At 39.0% G+C, this 18,041-nt stretch overlaps 1 protein-coding gene across 2 annotated transcripts in view; it reads right to left on the bottom strand.

The window, feature by feature from the left end:
• The window catches only part of LOC101163788 (VPS10 domain-containing receptor SorCS1), a 167,268-nt gene that overhangs the window by 24,769 nt on the left and 124,458 nt on the right, over positions 1-18,041 (bottom strand). For both annotated transcript variants that reach the window (XR_002292451.2, XM_011488553.3), the window contains exons 11-18: positions 17,710-17,812; positions 15,401-15,477; positions 9,541-9,632; positions 9,195-9,302; positions 7,192-7,309; positions 4,134-4,267; positions 1,245-1,358; positions 393-564 (exon numbers count right to left, since the gene is read on the bottom strand). Coding sequence is in view for 1 of the 2 variants with exons in the window: in XM_011488553.3 (XP_011486855.2) it covers positions 393-564; positions 1,245-1,358; positions 4,134-4,267; positions 7,192-7,309; positions 9,195-9,302; positions 9,541-9,632; positions 15,401-15,477; positions 17,710-17,812 (918 nt within the window). In the remaining variant the exon portion in view is untranslated. The remainder of the gene's footprint in view (positions 1-392; positions 565-1,244; positions 1,359-4,133; positions 4,268-7,191; positions 7,310-9,194; positions 9,303-9,540; positions 9,633-15,400; positions 15,478-17,709; positions 17,813-18,041) is intronic.

Genomic DNA, 18,041 nt, shown 5'->3' with positions numbered 1-18,041 from the left:
TTCCATGAAAGACTAACAATAAGTTAATATAAGAAAAATAATTATAAAAATAATACAGGCTTTTGTGTTTTGAATCAATTTGCACTTTAGTAAGATATAATCAACTACCAATGAAAGAAATGTGTCATCAACTTTGCAGAAGCTTTGAAGAAGTGTTGCTGGGCAACTATCTGAAAGCACTTTGGGCAAAAACAAACAAATAACTAAAAATGGTTTACATGCTAAACTCCAAAAAATGGTTTTTAGACAAATCCCTTATCTGTTACAATTCCAAAACCAAGTAATAGATAAAAAGGAAAAAGTAATGAGTTTGCAACAACCCATAACACTCGTGCTTAACTTTGGAAGTGGATTATAAACAGAAAATCCGGTAAACAACAAGAGAAACACACCTCTTCCAGAAAAACAAGAAAAGTGATGTTGGAGCCCAGCGTGGCGGTTAGAGCACCCTCATTCGTCACAAGGTGCAAGCCTCTGGGGGCCTGCAGGGGGCACTGCAGCCGCCGGGCAGTAAACTCAGCGCTCACTCCGGCTGTGCAGTTGTTGGAAATGACTTTTCGGTAGCTACAGGTGGAAGATCAAGAAAAGAATAAAGTAATAATAATTTAAAAAAAAAAAGAAATAAAAAACAATGTACCTTTTTGCTTACATAATCATTTCTTGTGCAGTCTATAATAATAATAAAAAATAATAATTGATACTTTATTTATCCCACAATTTTTCTCCGCATTTGACCAGCCAAATCGCGCTCGGGAGGCGGTAGCGTTAAGAGTCTTGCCAAAGAACCCTGGGTGATGTTAATTGCTTGTCATTGGTATGTTAAGTGCCCCCAGTACCATTGTTCATTCCCTTCCGGGAATCAAACCCTGGATTCCTGCATGGTATAGCCTTTCACCTTACCAACCGAGCTACCAAAGACTTTATCAATGGTCAAAAGTCGGACTTCCTGTTTGCAAAAAAATTGGGTTTTGACAACATATGGAGAGCATCTAAAGCCAAAGCCCATTTTAGAGTAATTTTCTTACTTTCTAGTAATATTTTGAAAGCCAGTAAGTTTGTGTGGTATGCACATCCACTCCACTTCAAGGTTCAAAGAAACCTTGCTACTCTGTTAGACATTTTCCAAACAATTAGCCTGAAGGGCTTAACCTATACTTTGGCAGCTGTAGTTGCCTGCTGAGACGCCTTTTCAGATGCATTTGTAGCATTTGTGTGTTAAATGCATTTGTAGCTTTTGTGTTTACCCGGTGCTGTTTAGGAAAGTCATCCCAGTGGTACAACTCCTGGACATGGATGATGGATGGAACCAAAAGGCGGGGCTGCATCTGCCGTCACTCCGCCTCTCGTAGCCATAATCACTGCACAGATGTGAGTAAGCAGACAGTCATCCAATCAAAACGCAGATTTCCCAATTAACTAATAATGCTTGTACAAATCAATGAAAAAAAAAAAAAACAACTGAAGTGTACAGGTCTGCAAAAGAGCATGTTAACAAATCCTATGCTGTGTTATTTAACGCAGCTCACATGTTGTTTGTGTTCCAAATTAAAGGCAGAGCCGCAACATGCCCAAAAAACGAAGGGGACAAATTGCCCCAATTAGTCCGACATGCACACAGATGCAAAAGTGTTGTGATTGTTAATGAAAGCTATTAGGCTCCGTGATTTATGGTTTTAGTGGAGCTTATTACAGGAGCTGCTTCACTCAGGAGACCAGACTGTGGCAAGAAAGAAAAAAACATTAGCAAAGAAAAAATATCAAAGAAGGCAGTTTTTATGACAGTCAGTGTGAGAAGAGCAGCAGCGAAGAATCATTTTCACTCTGAAAGCATTCAAACTGTGAACGATGTTGCGCATTAAGGCGGCGTCAATTGAATATGTGAGAGAGAAAAACAAAATCGTCTCACCGAAACACACAACACAGAAACACACACAACTTGGCTTTTGACTAGTTTCTGTTTGGAAGCACAGAAGAAGCTACTGAGCTACTTTCAAACCCAGAGGATGAGATCTGTGATGGTGGTTTCCTACTCTTAAGCAATTTGCTTCTGGTGAGATTACAGCTTCGATCCAAGAGAAATTATTCAGGAAACTGGTTGGTTTGATTATTTCAAAGGGTTTGCCTTTTAGCTCAAATTTTAAATTAAACCAAGCAGAAACAGTCCACATTTGATGTTGCAGAACTTTGTATTTCAGTTGAAAAGTAAAAACCAAAAATACTGTACTTTAGTGTCAATTATGTAGAATTTTTCCTTTTTGCTTCTTCATTAAAAATATGTATAACAGAGATTAGGTTTCTACAGAAAACTCAAAAGTTTATAGCAAAGGACAAAAGTTTATAGCAAAGGAGTGTTTTTTTTAGGTAGTGTGTGAGGAGGTCATCCTCTGAATGATTTTGTTCACTTTGGCTCAAAAGCTTTGCAGAGTTAAAAAAACATTTTTCTTGTTTTGCTGATTTGTTGTATGATTAGTTGTTTCCAGTTTTGTTCTACATTTACCATAATCACAAGCTGAGCTTTTAACAAAAAATAAAGAGAAGACAAATATGGAATGATTCTTCATTGTTTTTATTGATCTTATCTTAAATGTTGATGGTGTAATTGTCTCAAGGCCTAACGGTGTCAGAACTGATATTGTGACTCACATTTAGGAGACTGAATTAAAAAGGTCTCTTTCATGTCGATTCACTTATTTACACATGGTAGAGCTTTAGTTTTACAGAGGATGATATTATTTACCCTCAGTTTTTTTTAGTGTTTGACACAGTCTTGCTAAAAGACTACAAACACCCAATCCAAGTCTTCAGACTTGTCCCCCAACACACATAGATTTCCTCAGCTTCTCTGAGTATTTTGATAAAGTCATGCACAGCTAATAATGCCATCTGTATATCAGTTTCAGTTTAATATTTAAAACATTGCATTTAAAACATTCAACAAATCTGTACACATTTTGGTTAGGATACGTCCTCCCAGCAGAATCATTAGAGCATTTCTTGCTTTACAGGCATTTTTGGCCACTGTGGCAACAGTTTTACAACCAATTGTGCAATCTCTTAGTATTTTATTTATTTATTTCCTAATATTATTTATTTCCTGCCGTAACCTAATTTTTTCAAACTAAAACACAACTGTGGAAACAGATACTTAGGAATTGTATTAAAATTATTTGTTACTACTTATTTTGCATCTAAAGAGCCACAGGTAAAATTACTGACATCAAAATTAAACCAATGGGAAATCAGGGTTTATTTTGGGGCGTAATGAGCTTCATCCAGTATGGGTCTTTGGGCCAGACCCTTCACGCTACGGCCTAACTATGTAGCTACAAAAGGGGCCCAAGTCTGGGTCCCCCTGTGCTGGTCCCCAGCCTGGATAAAATACAGGATTGTGCCAGGAAGGGCATCTTGTGTAAAACTCTCTACCTTTGGGAATCAATGGAAGCTGATTTGCTGTGGCGACCCCTGAAGGGATATCCCAAAAATTGAATTTTAATTTTCACTATAGGGCTGCACATTGGCACGCGTGTTCTCCTCATAGATGCGCAGGTTTTCTTTTTAGGTACGTCTTTCTCCCACAGTCCAAAAACATGCTTCATAGGTTAATTTGGTTACTCTAAATTGCTTCTTGGTGTGAATGTGTGAGTGTGATTATGTGGCTCTGCAACAGACTGGCATCCTGTCCAGGGTGTACCCTGACTTTGCCCAACAGTAGGCGGGACAGACAAAAGAGATTTAGCAGGTTTGGAAAATGTATGGATGGGATTTTCACTATAACATACTTTTTATTTATCAGTCTATGCCATCGCATTTTGTTATTACAATACCAAATTGAAAGTTCTCGTCCATTCCAACAGGTATACGATAATAGGCAGATTAATGTTAATTTCCAGCTGAACTAATGACATTTGTTCTCCTCTTTGACATAAGTCATATTTAAAAACTTTAGTATGGCTTCAGACTTTATTTCGTTATGATACTGCATCATCGACGATGTGCAGACTGAACAAAGGTAAACTGTGGTAGAGGTTTGTAAAAGGAATATGAAAATTAAAGACAAGTCATTCTTACTCCAGGTGGGGTGCTTATGACAGGTCGAAAAAATGTTAGAAACAAAGTTAAAAAGCAGAACTTACCACTCAAAGTCAGCTTCCATGCAGTCACAGGGACTTGATGTCATCGCCACCGAGTACATCTTTCCCATGACACACCTGGACATCGGTTTCAGCTTTCGGTAGATTCTTTTCACCCCCATGAGACATGGCTCACCCTGAAGAGGGCCAAAAGTAAACTTACATTCAGGGAGTTCACAAAATGAACAGATTTTTTAACATCTAAATGTGTAAATTATTCATGGGATCCAGCTACCCGAGTGCACATTGCCCTGTGGATGAAACGGCATTGTGTGCTAAACTCAGCAGCCATTCCTGCGTCACAATGTCACATTCCAGAATGTGCTACTTGAGTCTTTTTTTTTTCAGGATATTTTTTTCTTTGACACAAACTAATAAGAAGGAGCTCCAACTGCAAAAGCAGGCGGCACGGCACCCATTTTTAGCCGTACGTCTGAGTAAAAGAAGTGAGTTCAAAATCAGCTGGAAAGCAAAAAAAGATGAAAAGATATGAGCAGCCTGTTCCACTGTATCCACCATCCTTTAATGCTGCTTTCTTTTTATCAGCAGAACATTCTACACATGTGCATTAGGTGTCAGTAGTGAGATGGCTGAGGAAAAGAAACAAAAATAGACCAGCCGGGGAAACTTTTCCAGCTTAACACAAAGGCGACTCATCTTTTCTAGGCAGTTTTATTTTTGCAGCAGGCTCTTCCACTGCTCCGTTTGGCCAGTTTAGCCCTGTAATTGGCTTGGACCCTTGTCATCTTCTTTGCTATACGTTTTGATCATTAGTCAGCTCTGAGCATATGGGTGTCTTAAGCAATTACAGAAGCAGGCCATGAATAAAGGCCTGCTTTATGTATCTGGCTTGGCTTCAATACCGGCCAGGTTGAGGGGCAGGTTTAATGTATGCGCAGGAGGGGCTGTGCAGTGTTGGGAGTGCACTTAGAGGATGATATGAACATTTCAAAAGAAGAGATTTCCAGCTTCAGCCAACTTTCCAAATAACTGTGTGGAAAGCAATTAGAGATAATAACTCATTAAGAAAAAAAAGCCTTAATCCTCTTAAGGGGACCTTTGTTTACACACAAGTATGACAGTGTGTTCATAAGCGATGACTTATTAAAAACATTTGTATCAGTAATTACTTATTGGGACCAAGCTGCAGAACTAATTCTGCCTGCTTCTGTCAGCGTCCTTGAATCAATGAATCATGCAAAAGTTTGAGCTGAAAATGTTTCTGTGCAGAACAAAAGCCTCCTGATTGAATACCTGAAGTTCTGCGGTCTTCAAGCATTCTTGGGGTCAGAGGGTCTCTTACTCAGGCTTTTATTAGGATTTACATGAATTCATCCACCAAAGTGACAGCAGAGATTAACAAATGTGATCTTTGGACTTTGTGGAGGAGGATGAGCTCCACAATGAGTTCCAATCATCTCCCTCCCTCCCTTCTAATTCTAAATTTATGCTAAATTCACATTATATTTGAACAGAGCCAGTTAACACAAAGCCATTTGCAAAATGTGACTCAATATGATGGGAAACAAGGTGAGATCTAGACGATAAGTGTTGTTCTATGTCAACATTGGTTGGATCCATGGGTATTCAAAGAGATAACAGCTGGGACACCAAAACCCGATAACTTTTGTGTATCAAAGCTTTTGAGCTTATCCACTTTACCCAGGACTTGGTCCCTCGTTGCCACTTTTGCTGGATTTTTAGACTACAAATATGTCACAACGTTGCTCTGTAATGACATGAACACCAACGGCTTCTTACATGTGTGTGACAAGATCCAATTATAGAAAATCATTTTGGCACTTTTACTTTTGATAGAGGTTTTTCTGGCATCTGTCTCCGAGTAGATCATTGTAGATATAAATCAGGGATCTAACAATAGCTGTCTTATATATAAGTCTCTTTTTAGATGTAGGTTTTTGGTGCACAAGTCATTTTTATTATGCATGCTGGCAGTATAAACCAGATAATGTTCCTTTTCCTTGACCTTTTTGAGCCTGTATTGACATATTGACATCCTTAGGGTAGACAGTCCTGCTTTTTTTTAGCCGACTGCACATTCCGCAGATTACCTGGCTCTGGCGTTCAGCCAATCAGAAGATTCAAAGGCAGGCAAGGACAAAAAAGCAACACAGTGACCCTCAAGGCCTGAAGTTGCTCACCCTGGAGCAAAAACACAGAGGGCACACTCCTACTAGAAAATCTGTGCCATACCCAGGAGTGACTCTCAAAGTTTGCTCTGTTTGACCATTCCAAACTCAAGCAGGGTTAAGTGAAACGTACCATGACCTACGTGAAGAGGTTGGCCTGAAGCTAATTTGGTGACCTCTGACTTGGCATCGATCTGACGTCGATGCTTAAACGTGCTGGGGCACAAGCCTCTGAATCCATACTAGGACATAACACCTTTTCCTCCACGTCAACTTACACAAAACAGTTCAGTGTGAGTCACAGGTTTATCAAAATAACAAACTACATGATCTGCTCCACAAAATCAATCAATCAATCAATCAATCAATCAATCAATCAATCAATCAATCAATCAATCAAGCAAGCAAGCAAGCAAGCAAGCAATTAATCAATATGAATATTTTCCATGCAAAAGTGCATCCTAATTTCATAACCATATGCAGGCTCTATTATTCCAATTTATTTATAAATGGCAAATCAAATAAAAGTGCTAACCACGACTAAATTGGTTTGCTGATATACTGGAGTCTGACACGCCTTATTCACAAATACTTTTAATAAACAAACAAAAAAAGACATTTTCTTTTGGAATGGAAATCTGATAAATACATTGACCTTGGATACAACTTTATCAAATCATCCAGTTTTGAACCTGAATGCAAGCTGGTGGGAAAATCCACTTGCCTATATCAGAAACACTGTAATGTATGTCATGAGTCTGTCCGTAAAAGGCTATTTGTCAGCTTACAGTAAGGGTTAGATGTTAGGGTTATGCTACTGTACAGTACAGTAGAACTCATATCAGTAAAAATAAAAAAATCAAATTTTTCAATTACAACATTGTCCATGCTATATTTTGAAGGAGACTTACCTGGTTGTGTAGGTGCCATGTCTGGTAATCGGCCTCTGTGCACCTTCTGTTGAAGATGGATCTGAAGTCTATTTTTACCAGCTGCCATTCAGAGCGATGACTGAAGTGGCCAAAAATCCTGGACAATGAGCCAAAAAATGAATATGCATTTTCACATGAGATTTGCCAAACACTCATTTACATAGAGAGAAATGTCAATGTTTTTTTTCCTTTCAGCTAGTTCTTTGAGGAGGTTACCAAAGGAGATTACCTGCCAATTTGGAATTTGCCTCAGTTTTAATGCAAAGTAATTTCCTTACCCATCCCTCTTTTTTGTTATGATACATGGAAACATGGGAACCTGGCCCATATTGTTGCAGTAACTTATAGCACCTTAAAGCCCCAAGAGGTCTATCATCCAGGGACTAATCAGGCCCAACCCTGTTTAGTTTTCAACATCAGAAAGGATCAGGCGTGTTCAGGGTGGGTGTCTGTATGGAGTAATGGCAATTGTGGCCAAAAACAAACCAACGTTTCCCAACAGAAGCTAGAATATTGTTGTCCAATGTTTAAAACTAACTTTTTCTTATGAAAGTCAATCAAAACAAAAATGTTTTTTTCTTCATTTATCTAAAACAAATATTCCATTTAGAGAGAACAAAGTGTGTGTTTTCTCTGCAATTGGTCCTTCATCAATCACAGCAAAACATATTAATCACAATTTGTCAATTAGGATTGAAGGCAACTGACCATGACAGGCACTTACTGTACAAATGAGCGCAAACCAATAAGAAAATGATGCATTATGGTCTTATATGCTAATGCTGTATTTGACTGTTTTGTCTTTTGGTTGCCCCCCACCCCCCACCCACCCACACACACTTCTCACAGAAGAACCTATCTGCTGGAACAGTGCAACAAGCAGTATCCTGTTGGAGCAGCTCTTCTAACAACTTTATTTCTGGTAAGAACCGATTTTGCTAACTCACATACAAAGACTCCCAGAGGAGGGATAGGAGCAAAAAAAAATTAAATTAAATTAAAAACAAGCTTAAAGGGACTGGGGGACAGAAGCCTCTAACCTTATTAGGATGATGGTCTTGAGCAATGTCCAAGTTCTCTCAACATTTTCTTTTTTATTACTTTATTAACAAGCATTAACCAAACCTGCTCAAGCTACATCCGATCCGATCCAAATCTTTCCAAGACCGTTACATACATCACATTGGTTTAAGCAGAATATTTTTTATGCAATGTTCAATAATCTGCTTTGAATTAGTAGGAAAAAAATATACAGACATTAAAAATATATTTTTTCTTCTGGTGGTTCATCTTTTTTCTTCGTTAATCTAGATTGCAGCAGTAGATTCAGTTCCTGTCAGGCTGCTGAGTGCATGTACCCCTTCCTTTCCTGTCTCTCCAGCTGTGTCCTATCACTTTTTGGCAGAGCAAAACCAGCCGCTGTCACTCTGTCATTTAAGACAGGTGTCATGAAACATTGATTCAACGGTTGCGGAAAGCCTTTGGTGAAACGCTCCTGAGGCCTGACTGTGCTGCAATAAGGCCGTGCTGCTGTCTCATATGAATACACTCTTGCTCTTGGCTATTCTAAGAATAAATACGAAAGGAATCTTCATAACTTTGGTTTCTGAGGGCACACAGAATCATCCCATTGCCCAATTTCTTATGCAGTTAAAACTTTTGAAACCAGAGTTTCTCGCTTATGTTTTTTTTCCTTTTTTTTGATCATTTCCCTTTTTGCTCTTCAAATGGACAGTCACGCTGTCGCTGGCTGCCAAACCATTGATCTCCTGTGATCATAATCTGTAGACAGCCAGTTTTGATGTCAGCTAGACCTTGAGAGAAACCTTTTTTATTCATGAAAGAGAAAACAGGCAGCAAAGAATGCTGAATGGTGCAACTGAGGATACATATGCAAGAAGATGCTGGTTACGGGAAAATGCGGTTCAGCCAGTTTGTAGTTCCTTTGATTTTCCAGTGCGATGGATGCGTTTGTTACTCACGTCATGATGAGCGTCTCCTCTCCAGGCTCTCCCAGCACGCCGTCCACAAACAGAGGCGTGTTGGTGAAACTGTACTTGTTCCACTGGCGTCCTTCATCAAAGCTCAACCTGAGAAAACACACAGCTGCTGAACAAAAAACCCTCGCTAATGCTTCTGCAACCCTCACAACAACTTTACTTGACATTCCTTGCAGGGCTGAGTATGGAGGAAAACACAAGGAACTCACAGGATCTTTAAGTTTGTAGAAAAGCTCATTAGCTTAAGTTTGATTTATTTCAGACTGGAGTCTTCCTTCCGGGAATTAGTCACGCTGGGATAAATGGCGTCTCTGTCATAATGACTCACCACAGGTGTCGAATGGGAAGCGGAGTATGTCTTATTGCAACCAAAGCTCCTCCTTGGTCCAAATACAGCACGGCATATTCCTCATCAAAGATCTGTTGGGAAACAGGAAAAGGGTTTTGAAGTTGCATGCAGGGAAGAGGACATGAACTGTTATAACAAAAGTAAATGCTGCCTACTGCAACAATGTGGCTTCATCATGTGATCCAACACATCATATAATGCAATGTAGTGATATCAATAAGGCCTCCGCATCAAAAACAAAATACTTTCTTGCAATTGCTTGCGATGTGTAAAACTCTCTCCTGAATGCTAATAAAATGGACCTCAAAATAATATTCTGACCAGTAGTTTTGAATAGCTGGACTCCGGCACTGGGGTGGTAAAAAAATCTTATAACATTCTTCCGGCAGAATTCGCGCCATGAGTTGGAACCAGTTGAGACCCATTGCACATAGCATTTCATATAATTTCCCAACATTCTTCCGTAATTGGTAAACCACCTTCTTTTTTTCCCATTTTTCTTTAAGTAGAAAGTATTACCTTGGTCATCTATAACCAAATTCTTTTTCACACACTAGTCAGAAAAGTGGATTGCTCAATCCAGGTTAGACATTTTAAGTGATCTTTAAAAGCTGTCCTCTTTAACATTTACTTCGTTGTAGTTTTCTTTTTTATTTATTTATTTTTACCAAGCTACTAACAAGCTTATTTGAAGGACTGCAAAAAGATTTATTCTTTGTTTTCTTTTGCTTTCACATCACAGGCTGTAGGCTGAAAATAAGATATGAAAGAAACATTTATTTTAAGACACTTCAATGGGCAATGAGCACAGGTGTTAGCTCACCTTTGCACTAATAGTTTGCATGATTGAATGAATGAAATATTTCACACTAGTTGGTTTGAAGGCATAAGTATGCGTGTGTGAACACTATCGGTTTTGTGTACATGTTGACATTTTTGCAGCTGATAATATTTGAGTGTGGACAGGCCCGGCCCTTTGAGATTTGTACTACATTTGAACCTTACCGTAATGATAAACATCCAGTAAACTTGTTGCTTTATGCTGCTTCATGGTCTTATCCCCCCCCCCCCCCCCCCCCTCCTCCTATTACCACCCTCCTATCCCCCCACTTTCTCTAACATCCCTCTCTCTTCTTCCCTTCTTGCCTTTTCCGTCCGGTCCAACACAAAAGATTTTCAAATATGATTGAAATGAATGAAGTTTGGCCTCGATAACAAAAGGGGTTTATTCAGACATACCTCTGGTTTGTCAGAAGCTTCATAACCCCCGCTGTTAAAGTAAAATATGTCCAACACAAGAGGCCCTCAGTCCTCATCTGCCTGCCCAGCTGTTGGACAGGACAAGTTAAAAAAAAAAGACACTTCAATGGTTTTACCCTAATTTTATTTTGCTGCAAAACTGAACATTTTGGTATGTAAAATAGAAATCTGCTGAACCTTTTGGATAGACATATGGCTGTGTTGAAAATTGATTAAAATGTGGATTTACTTAGGAAATAGTTTTCCTTTTTTTCTGACTCTAGTTACTCAAAACCTGTTTTCAAAAACTAAAAACTGTAAACAAAAATCAGACTTATAACTAGTTGGATTAAAGTAAAGTAAAGTCTGTTAGGGAGGCATCTCATTGAGCCAAGAGTGTGGTGACAAACTAAAGACAGGATTTATCAGGGTATTTGCAATACTTCACTAAGCTGTGAGTGAATGGAAAGAAACTATCAGTCTGACTTTCTCAGTGCAGAAATGTTGAAAACATTAACAGACTCTAAAAAGGTTAAAGTCACAGCTATCCCAGGAGCTTTTATGCCATGGGTGGAATGCTGAATATTCCATAATATAAAGTGGGTATTATTTTATGTAGGGTCTTTAACTTGGAGTAAACTGCCAGCTTTTCACGTAGATGTGTTGTGACATGTTTGAGAGACAATTCAAAAGATTGCAATGGAATTTCTGCCAGTACATTTAGGTGAGGTCTGAAATATAGGCTTTCTCCCACAGTTGGGTTGGTTTAAATGTGAGCTACACAAACTCTGTATGAAATAACATCGTTGTAAAAGCAGAACGAGCACGATGCATTAAAGCTGGAAAGCTCTATCTGTCAAATAGCTAAGCATAAGAATATTATGGTCCATCAGTGTCCTGCTCCCTGTCTTTCAGTCTGCCTCATCCCTGCTCTGCAGCTGCAGGTCATCAGTGTCATTCATTTCTCTTTCTGCTTTATAATCAACTCTCTTCCCCAAAACTGGTGCCAGATTGTCGCCCGTGGTTCAGAGTGACCTTCCAGCCTTCAGCTAATCCTGACCTGTTTTCTGACCTGTCTGCCTGGAATCTGACCTGTTTTCTGCCTGCTCTCAAAGCCCACCAGCAAGTAAATGGCTTTTTTTCTGTTCATCTGAATTCAGAAACTGTAGAAGCAAATTGTTGTGACCTAGTTTGTTCTTCTGGTCTAAAAATTAATATTATCAATGAAGATAGTTTCATCGTGTAACAAGCAAATCTTCTGTTCTGTCTGTCATCATCAGGGTGATAAGAGGTATTTTTGCTCTCGCAGAAAGGCGGATAATTACAAAATACCTCCAAAGTACATAGTTTTTGATGGGAGCAAACAATTTGGCAAGGATGTTTTCTTGGGATCTTGGACACTATTGTCGTTTTACCAGCATCTAAAAAAACAGGAATTCCATCCATCTCCACCTAATGACTTGATGCCAAAACCCTAGGGTTATCACTAAACAGTATCATACTTAAATATTAGACAGTTTGGTTTACATCAATAATATTATGTAAAGATACTTCAGAAGATACATTTTTAGAAGGGACAGTCTTTGTGCACATAAGTGGTAATCTCGGAAAGTTCCATAAATACTTTTTTTTAAAGATTAAAAGTCTTTTTTTTAGTTTTAGGCTTTGATCACAGTCAAAGTTGTTGCAAACTTTTTAACAATACCAGCAAACTGTTGGTATTGAATTTTATGCAATATCCAATTAAATGTTTATGTCTTCGACAATGTTAGCTTGTTAAATCAGTAAAATTACATGTTTTTTGGATCAATTTTGAGAAAAGTGAAATCCTTCTTTGACAAAAGGGCAATAATGTCAGGAGCTGGAGGTGTATGGCCCAAAATGTACAAGACGAGGCTTGGTGGCAGAAACTCACACTTTTAATACATAAACTTAAACTGGACACAACGCATGGAGAAACATAAGAGGGTGACAAAGCAGAATAGGTGACCTGACAATAAAAAAATAAAATAAAAAAAATGTCAGATACATAAATAGACTGAGGTCAATTATCCTAAATGAAATCAGCTGTGGATCCTGAAACTGGTGTGACTTACAAAGGTCAACTCATAACATTATCAAAAACTACTTAAAAACTCAACTAAACCACAGAATGCTAACACAAAGAATAGAATCCTCCAAAAGACACATTAGCATGCTACCTGCATAACTCTTGTCAAGTAATCAAAAACGTCAGAGTTTGGGAGAGTCCCAGTGAGTGTTTTGCCAGATTTTCTAGAATATTTCTGCATTGTCTAAATCTGAGTAAAACAATCAACTTAAGAAAGGCAAAGAAATCAGGAAAACCTGGGAAAGAAGTTTAAAAGAAACTTTCAGTTTTTAGAGCCTCACAAACTTTAGGAAACAAATATTTTAAACCTGACAGTAACTGGACTTTTGAATGAGAGTTAAACACAAAAAGTAATCACTCGAAGCACTGTTCTGTCCTAGTCATTTGGACATTTTCTTTGGATGCTTGGCTGAGTTTCTGCCATAAGAAGTCAACTTGGTCCTTTTTTATTTGTTTGCGCAAAGTAAACAAAATGGCCCCGAATAAAAAGAAATGGTTTTAAATCAAATCAGGGTTTATATGATTACATTATTAAGTGCAGCCTTGTTTTGAAATATGATTTATGTTGGAGAAAATGTCAACAAACAAGAATGTCTCACCCAGCATCAGCCTCTTCCAACATGAACTGGTAGTGGTCACTGTGAGCCTGGTCTTATGATTTGAAACTTTTTCTTGATACATTAGAACAGGGATGTCAAACTAAAATTAACAGTGGGCCAAAATTAACCAATGAAGTAAACTCACCGTCCAAACTCAATATTTATTGAAAGATTAACTGCAACTGATATGTATGTTTAACCTTTTCATAGGGTGACTTCTTATGTTACATTCTTTCGTTACAGCCACGTTGGCTCCGCACACAAGACAAACAGGTCTGTCCTTTATATTCGTGAACAGAAAATCTGCCTCCCACCTGTCTTGAAAGCTCCTGTTGTACATCTTTTGTTTGGCCATTTTTGTGGATGGTGAAATTAATTTGTCCCATGCGACTGGAGCATGGCTGTCAATGACTCAGAAAAAATGAGCACTTGCCGGTTTGGTCTGCGGACTAACATACTAGCAAAGGATTGTGGGATTTGTGGGATTAGCTGCACAGTATATAGCGCGGGCCAGCTCTAATGCACATTTGATATGATTTCATGGGCCAATAATAATTACAAATTTGACACATGTGCTATCTACACGAACAGGTGTGTGGGCAGCAACAAAACCATCAAGCACACCAAAATCCAGATGTAAGGAGCATGCATCTTGAGGAGATTTGCTTACAGTGGAGACATTTATCTGTACTCTCCCAGGATGCAAACTTAACGTGTTGTCACTTCCTGAAAAACTTGTGGTAGGACAAAGCCCTAAACAACAGCATCCTGAAGAGAATCAAATTCCCAGTCTGCTGAAGGATAACCGCATGAACTTGTTTGCTCTTCAGCAAGAAAATTATTCTCTTGTAAAGTACATGAGAGATGTGAGGACTAGAATGCAAAACACATGCAGCAAAAATGTTCACTCCAGTCCTGAATTGACAATGCACACCCAACGCTACACAAGAAAGACAATCACATCAATTCAGAGTGCAATCTCTGCTGGTATCCTTACTTTACACCATGAAGTGGTGGTAATTAATTTGAAAGCAGAACGTGATAAAATGAAATCTGACAAATTAAAAAAGTTTGGTTTTTGACCTATTCATAAGTCAGAGTGACCTTGAAAAAAGCAGTTCAAAACTTCACAAGCCCCAAACAGGCTGTGCCACTTCTGGACTTTTTTTCTTTTGATTTGATTTGTCCTGTTTTAATTTTTATTTTATTTTTTATTTTATGAAAAGCACTCTGGTCAAGCAGTCACTGTAGAATAGGGGCTTATATATAAAGCTTTATTTGGTTGATTTTTTGGTAAAAATGGATGCCAGGCTGGGTCTCTAAATATTCCCCAGGTTCTTGTAAGGTAAAAGGTTCTTAAAACTGGAAAAAATGCTTTTTTTCCACCTTTATTTATCATGTGTGAATGAAATCACTGCAGCACATAAATACCAAATAATGTAAGATGCTTGATTTATTAATGTTATCCTAAAAGAGTAATGGTAAATTAATCTTTGCTTAGTTTAAGTTAGAAAAGCAGAATTTTTTTTACCATTCCATTTGCTGTGTGGAGACAGCATTAAGAAAATGCTGAGTTTCTGGTCATTTGACAGCTGAAAGAAAAATGGCTAACGTGAAAGTGCCTCTTGTGACACTGGCACTCAAATGTCATTCAGGCGATGTCAAGAGAAATGTTTTCCACAGAGTCAAGATTGAATTCTGCCCATACAAGTTTAAAAAAACAAAAAACAAAACTATGTTTCAAAAAAGGAATGGAAAATATAGGTTTAAAAAGATGTCAACGTAGTTCATACTTTGACCTGTCTTCAACAAACCAATTAGAATTGCGAAGCTTTGCAAATTCAGCTCATCTACGGCAGCCTGACATTGCAGCGATTAAGGGAGCGCTCACCTGTCTCCATGTGTTTCCTGCATCGGAGGTGATGAACACACTGCCGTTGGTCGTGGTCAGCTCTGAGCCAATGGAGCCTGCAAGCGAAGTGGAAGGTTACATAACAGGAGAGGACAAACAAGTGCGAGGGTTCAGGAAGAAAAGATGCAGACGCAGAAAATTAAATGGGTTTTGGGTCAAATGCGTCCAAACTTTTACAGGGAATTAAGAACAGCAGGGGAGCTGCAGCAGGAGACTCCAGCCTGCAGCAGCAATTACAGAGCTGTAATTACAGTGATCCAACAGATCCACTGTGCAATGTGACATTTGCCCATACTCGTAAATTAACCAATAAATCCAGATTACTGCATTCGTCTTTCAGCAGCTCTGACTAATTAAGACAAGCTCTCCTGATGCAGTGCAAACACCTGTAATTGCCTGAATTCAGCCTGTAATTGGTGGCAGGTGGCAGTTTTTCAGGTCGTCCTCGAGTGTAAACCCTCCAGGAGAAACAACTCCACTCAAACCCTACCTCTGAAAACATGAACGCTTGTTGACATCTGAGGACTATGAAAGGAAACCCACAGAAAACAGGCGTAACAAGTTAGGAGTTACATTATGCAAAGCCCCTTTCTTTTCTTTTTTCTGGTGCAAACAATCAGTAACTGCGATGAAAGGATTTTTTCTGCCCAACAGCCACAAATTAAATTTTAATGAACATTTAAAATGAACAGACTGCAATTTAATGACAAGGGTTGCCTGCAGCCGGTAATGTTGTTCTCCTTAGTCGCCTTTACTTCAGATGCTATCAGTAAGGTTTTGATAATGATGTCCGTGAGTGTGTGTGATTTTTTTGTACCTGAGATCAAACCACAGCAGTCGATTGTTCCCACATCACCAGAAGCTGCTTAATTCAGAGTTTCTCAAAAGTCCAGACACTCACGCTTCCCATGTTGATCAGCCTCCATCAGACACCTGGGCTGATGAGTTATTGACAGCGCTGCTTCAAGCGGCAGTAAATATCACTGAAGTGTGAATCCACCCCAAGGGCCATTGATGTCATGTTCCTCCACCACTCTCTTCTCTTCAAGTAAATGGGAGCTTTTGCTTTGTTCTTAGGGACCTGTTATGCTGAGAGCTAAATCCTTATCCGTTATGTGATGTTGGTGATGAGGATAGCTGTTTAACTCATCTGTACAAAGACAAAACACCTGTTTGTACAAATGATGAGGTGGAAGCAATGTCCAATTCTATTGGATGGAATGGGGAGTAATTTCCAAGCAACCTAGTGGTTACCTGTTGGGCTGACCTTTATTTAGACCCTTATCCTACTTCTTCATATCCACCCAACCCATCTTCTTGCAATTTGTTATTGCTCAAGTGAGGAGACAAATATGCATTTTTCTCAGCCCTCATACATCCTTTGCTTGTTTTACTCTTTCCTCATTCCATCCGTTCCATATTGTCCTCTCCCTACTCGCATTCCTACCCTTCACTTATGTATTTTTATCCATTCATTCACCAATAGGCTTCATCTAGATTCATCTTCTTCGTCACTTCGTCACTCACTTTTTAAATTCCAGAGACTGATCTCTGGCTCTGACTGTCCCCTGGAACCATCACATCAAGAAACCAAAGAAAAGCCAATCTAAAGCTACGTACATTCTGGTGATGTGTGTCTTTCTTTCCGATGCGTGTTCAAAAACGTGATGAATGTGGGTCCTGGAATGGTCTTCACACTAGACTGCTGATACTAGGACATGTACCGGTACTCACAGTTGGAAGAGGTTCGGTGTGAAACGTCATGGCAGTGCAAATCTTGCAAAACTTGCTCTGGGCTTTTTCTTTCAAAGATATATTTTGATATATGAAAGACTTGGTGTCATGTAAATCTGGCTGTGCACAAATCGCAGTTATTAATTTGTCCTCCATGATTGAGTTTCAAATGGTTGGTATTTCCATGCCAATGAAACGCTACCAACATATCAAGTCATGTCCCAGATTCGTTAAAGTTCAACTGGTTTAACTTTCAACACATGTTCAGTAGCCACAAAAACAGATTTAAAAAATTGTGTAGTGATGCCTGAACGTTAGAGTTTTGTACACGGAACCCTAAAATGCTCATATGTGTGCATTTACATAGACCTCTCATTGGAAGTCGTTGCACGTTGCCAAGTCCAGTGTGAACATTGCATGAGAAGTAGTGCATCACATATATGGTAAATAACTTTCCTAATTTTACAACAAAATAGATGATTCCACTGATTTACACAAACTCTGTTGAGGAAAAGAGCAAACACCTTATTATGAACAAATTCCATCATGCCCACCTGATGCCACGATGATCCCTGGCGCAGACTCCCTGCTGGCAATGTTTCCAGAAGTGTAGGGATTGGTGGACACGTGCAGATGGAGATGTAACGAACAGTACGGCTGCAGAGGAAGAAATCAGGAACTCATTTATCAGAAACTTCAAAGGGCGAGCTGGTGAACAAAGCGGCTGTTGCATCGATTCGGATCTACAACCCTCCCGAGTCAGGAGTTTTATCACAAACACCATCCCCCATTGGCTGGCCTCACCATTAATTTTGATTGGGTTAACCTTTACCAGCACAATTCTCATTACGACCCAGCAAAATGCCAGCAGTGCCGGCCATGTTGT

The sequence above is a fragment of the Oryzias latipes genome, chromosome 1, assembly GCF_002234675.1.
Source record: "Oryzias latipes chromosome 1, ASM223467v1".
Classification (NCBI taxonomy): domain Eukaryota; kingdom Metazoa; phylum Chordata; class Actinopteri; order Beloniformes; family Adrianichthyidae; genus Oryzias; species Oryzias latipes.
Note: the sequence above shows the minus strand (reverse complement) of the source record. Positions and strands in the feature narration are given on the sequence as shown.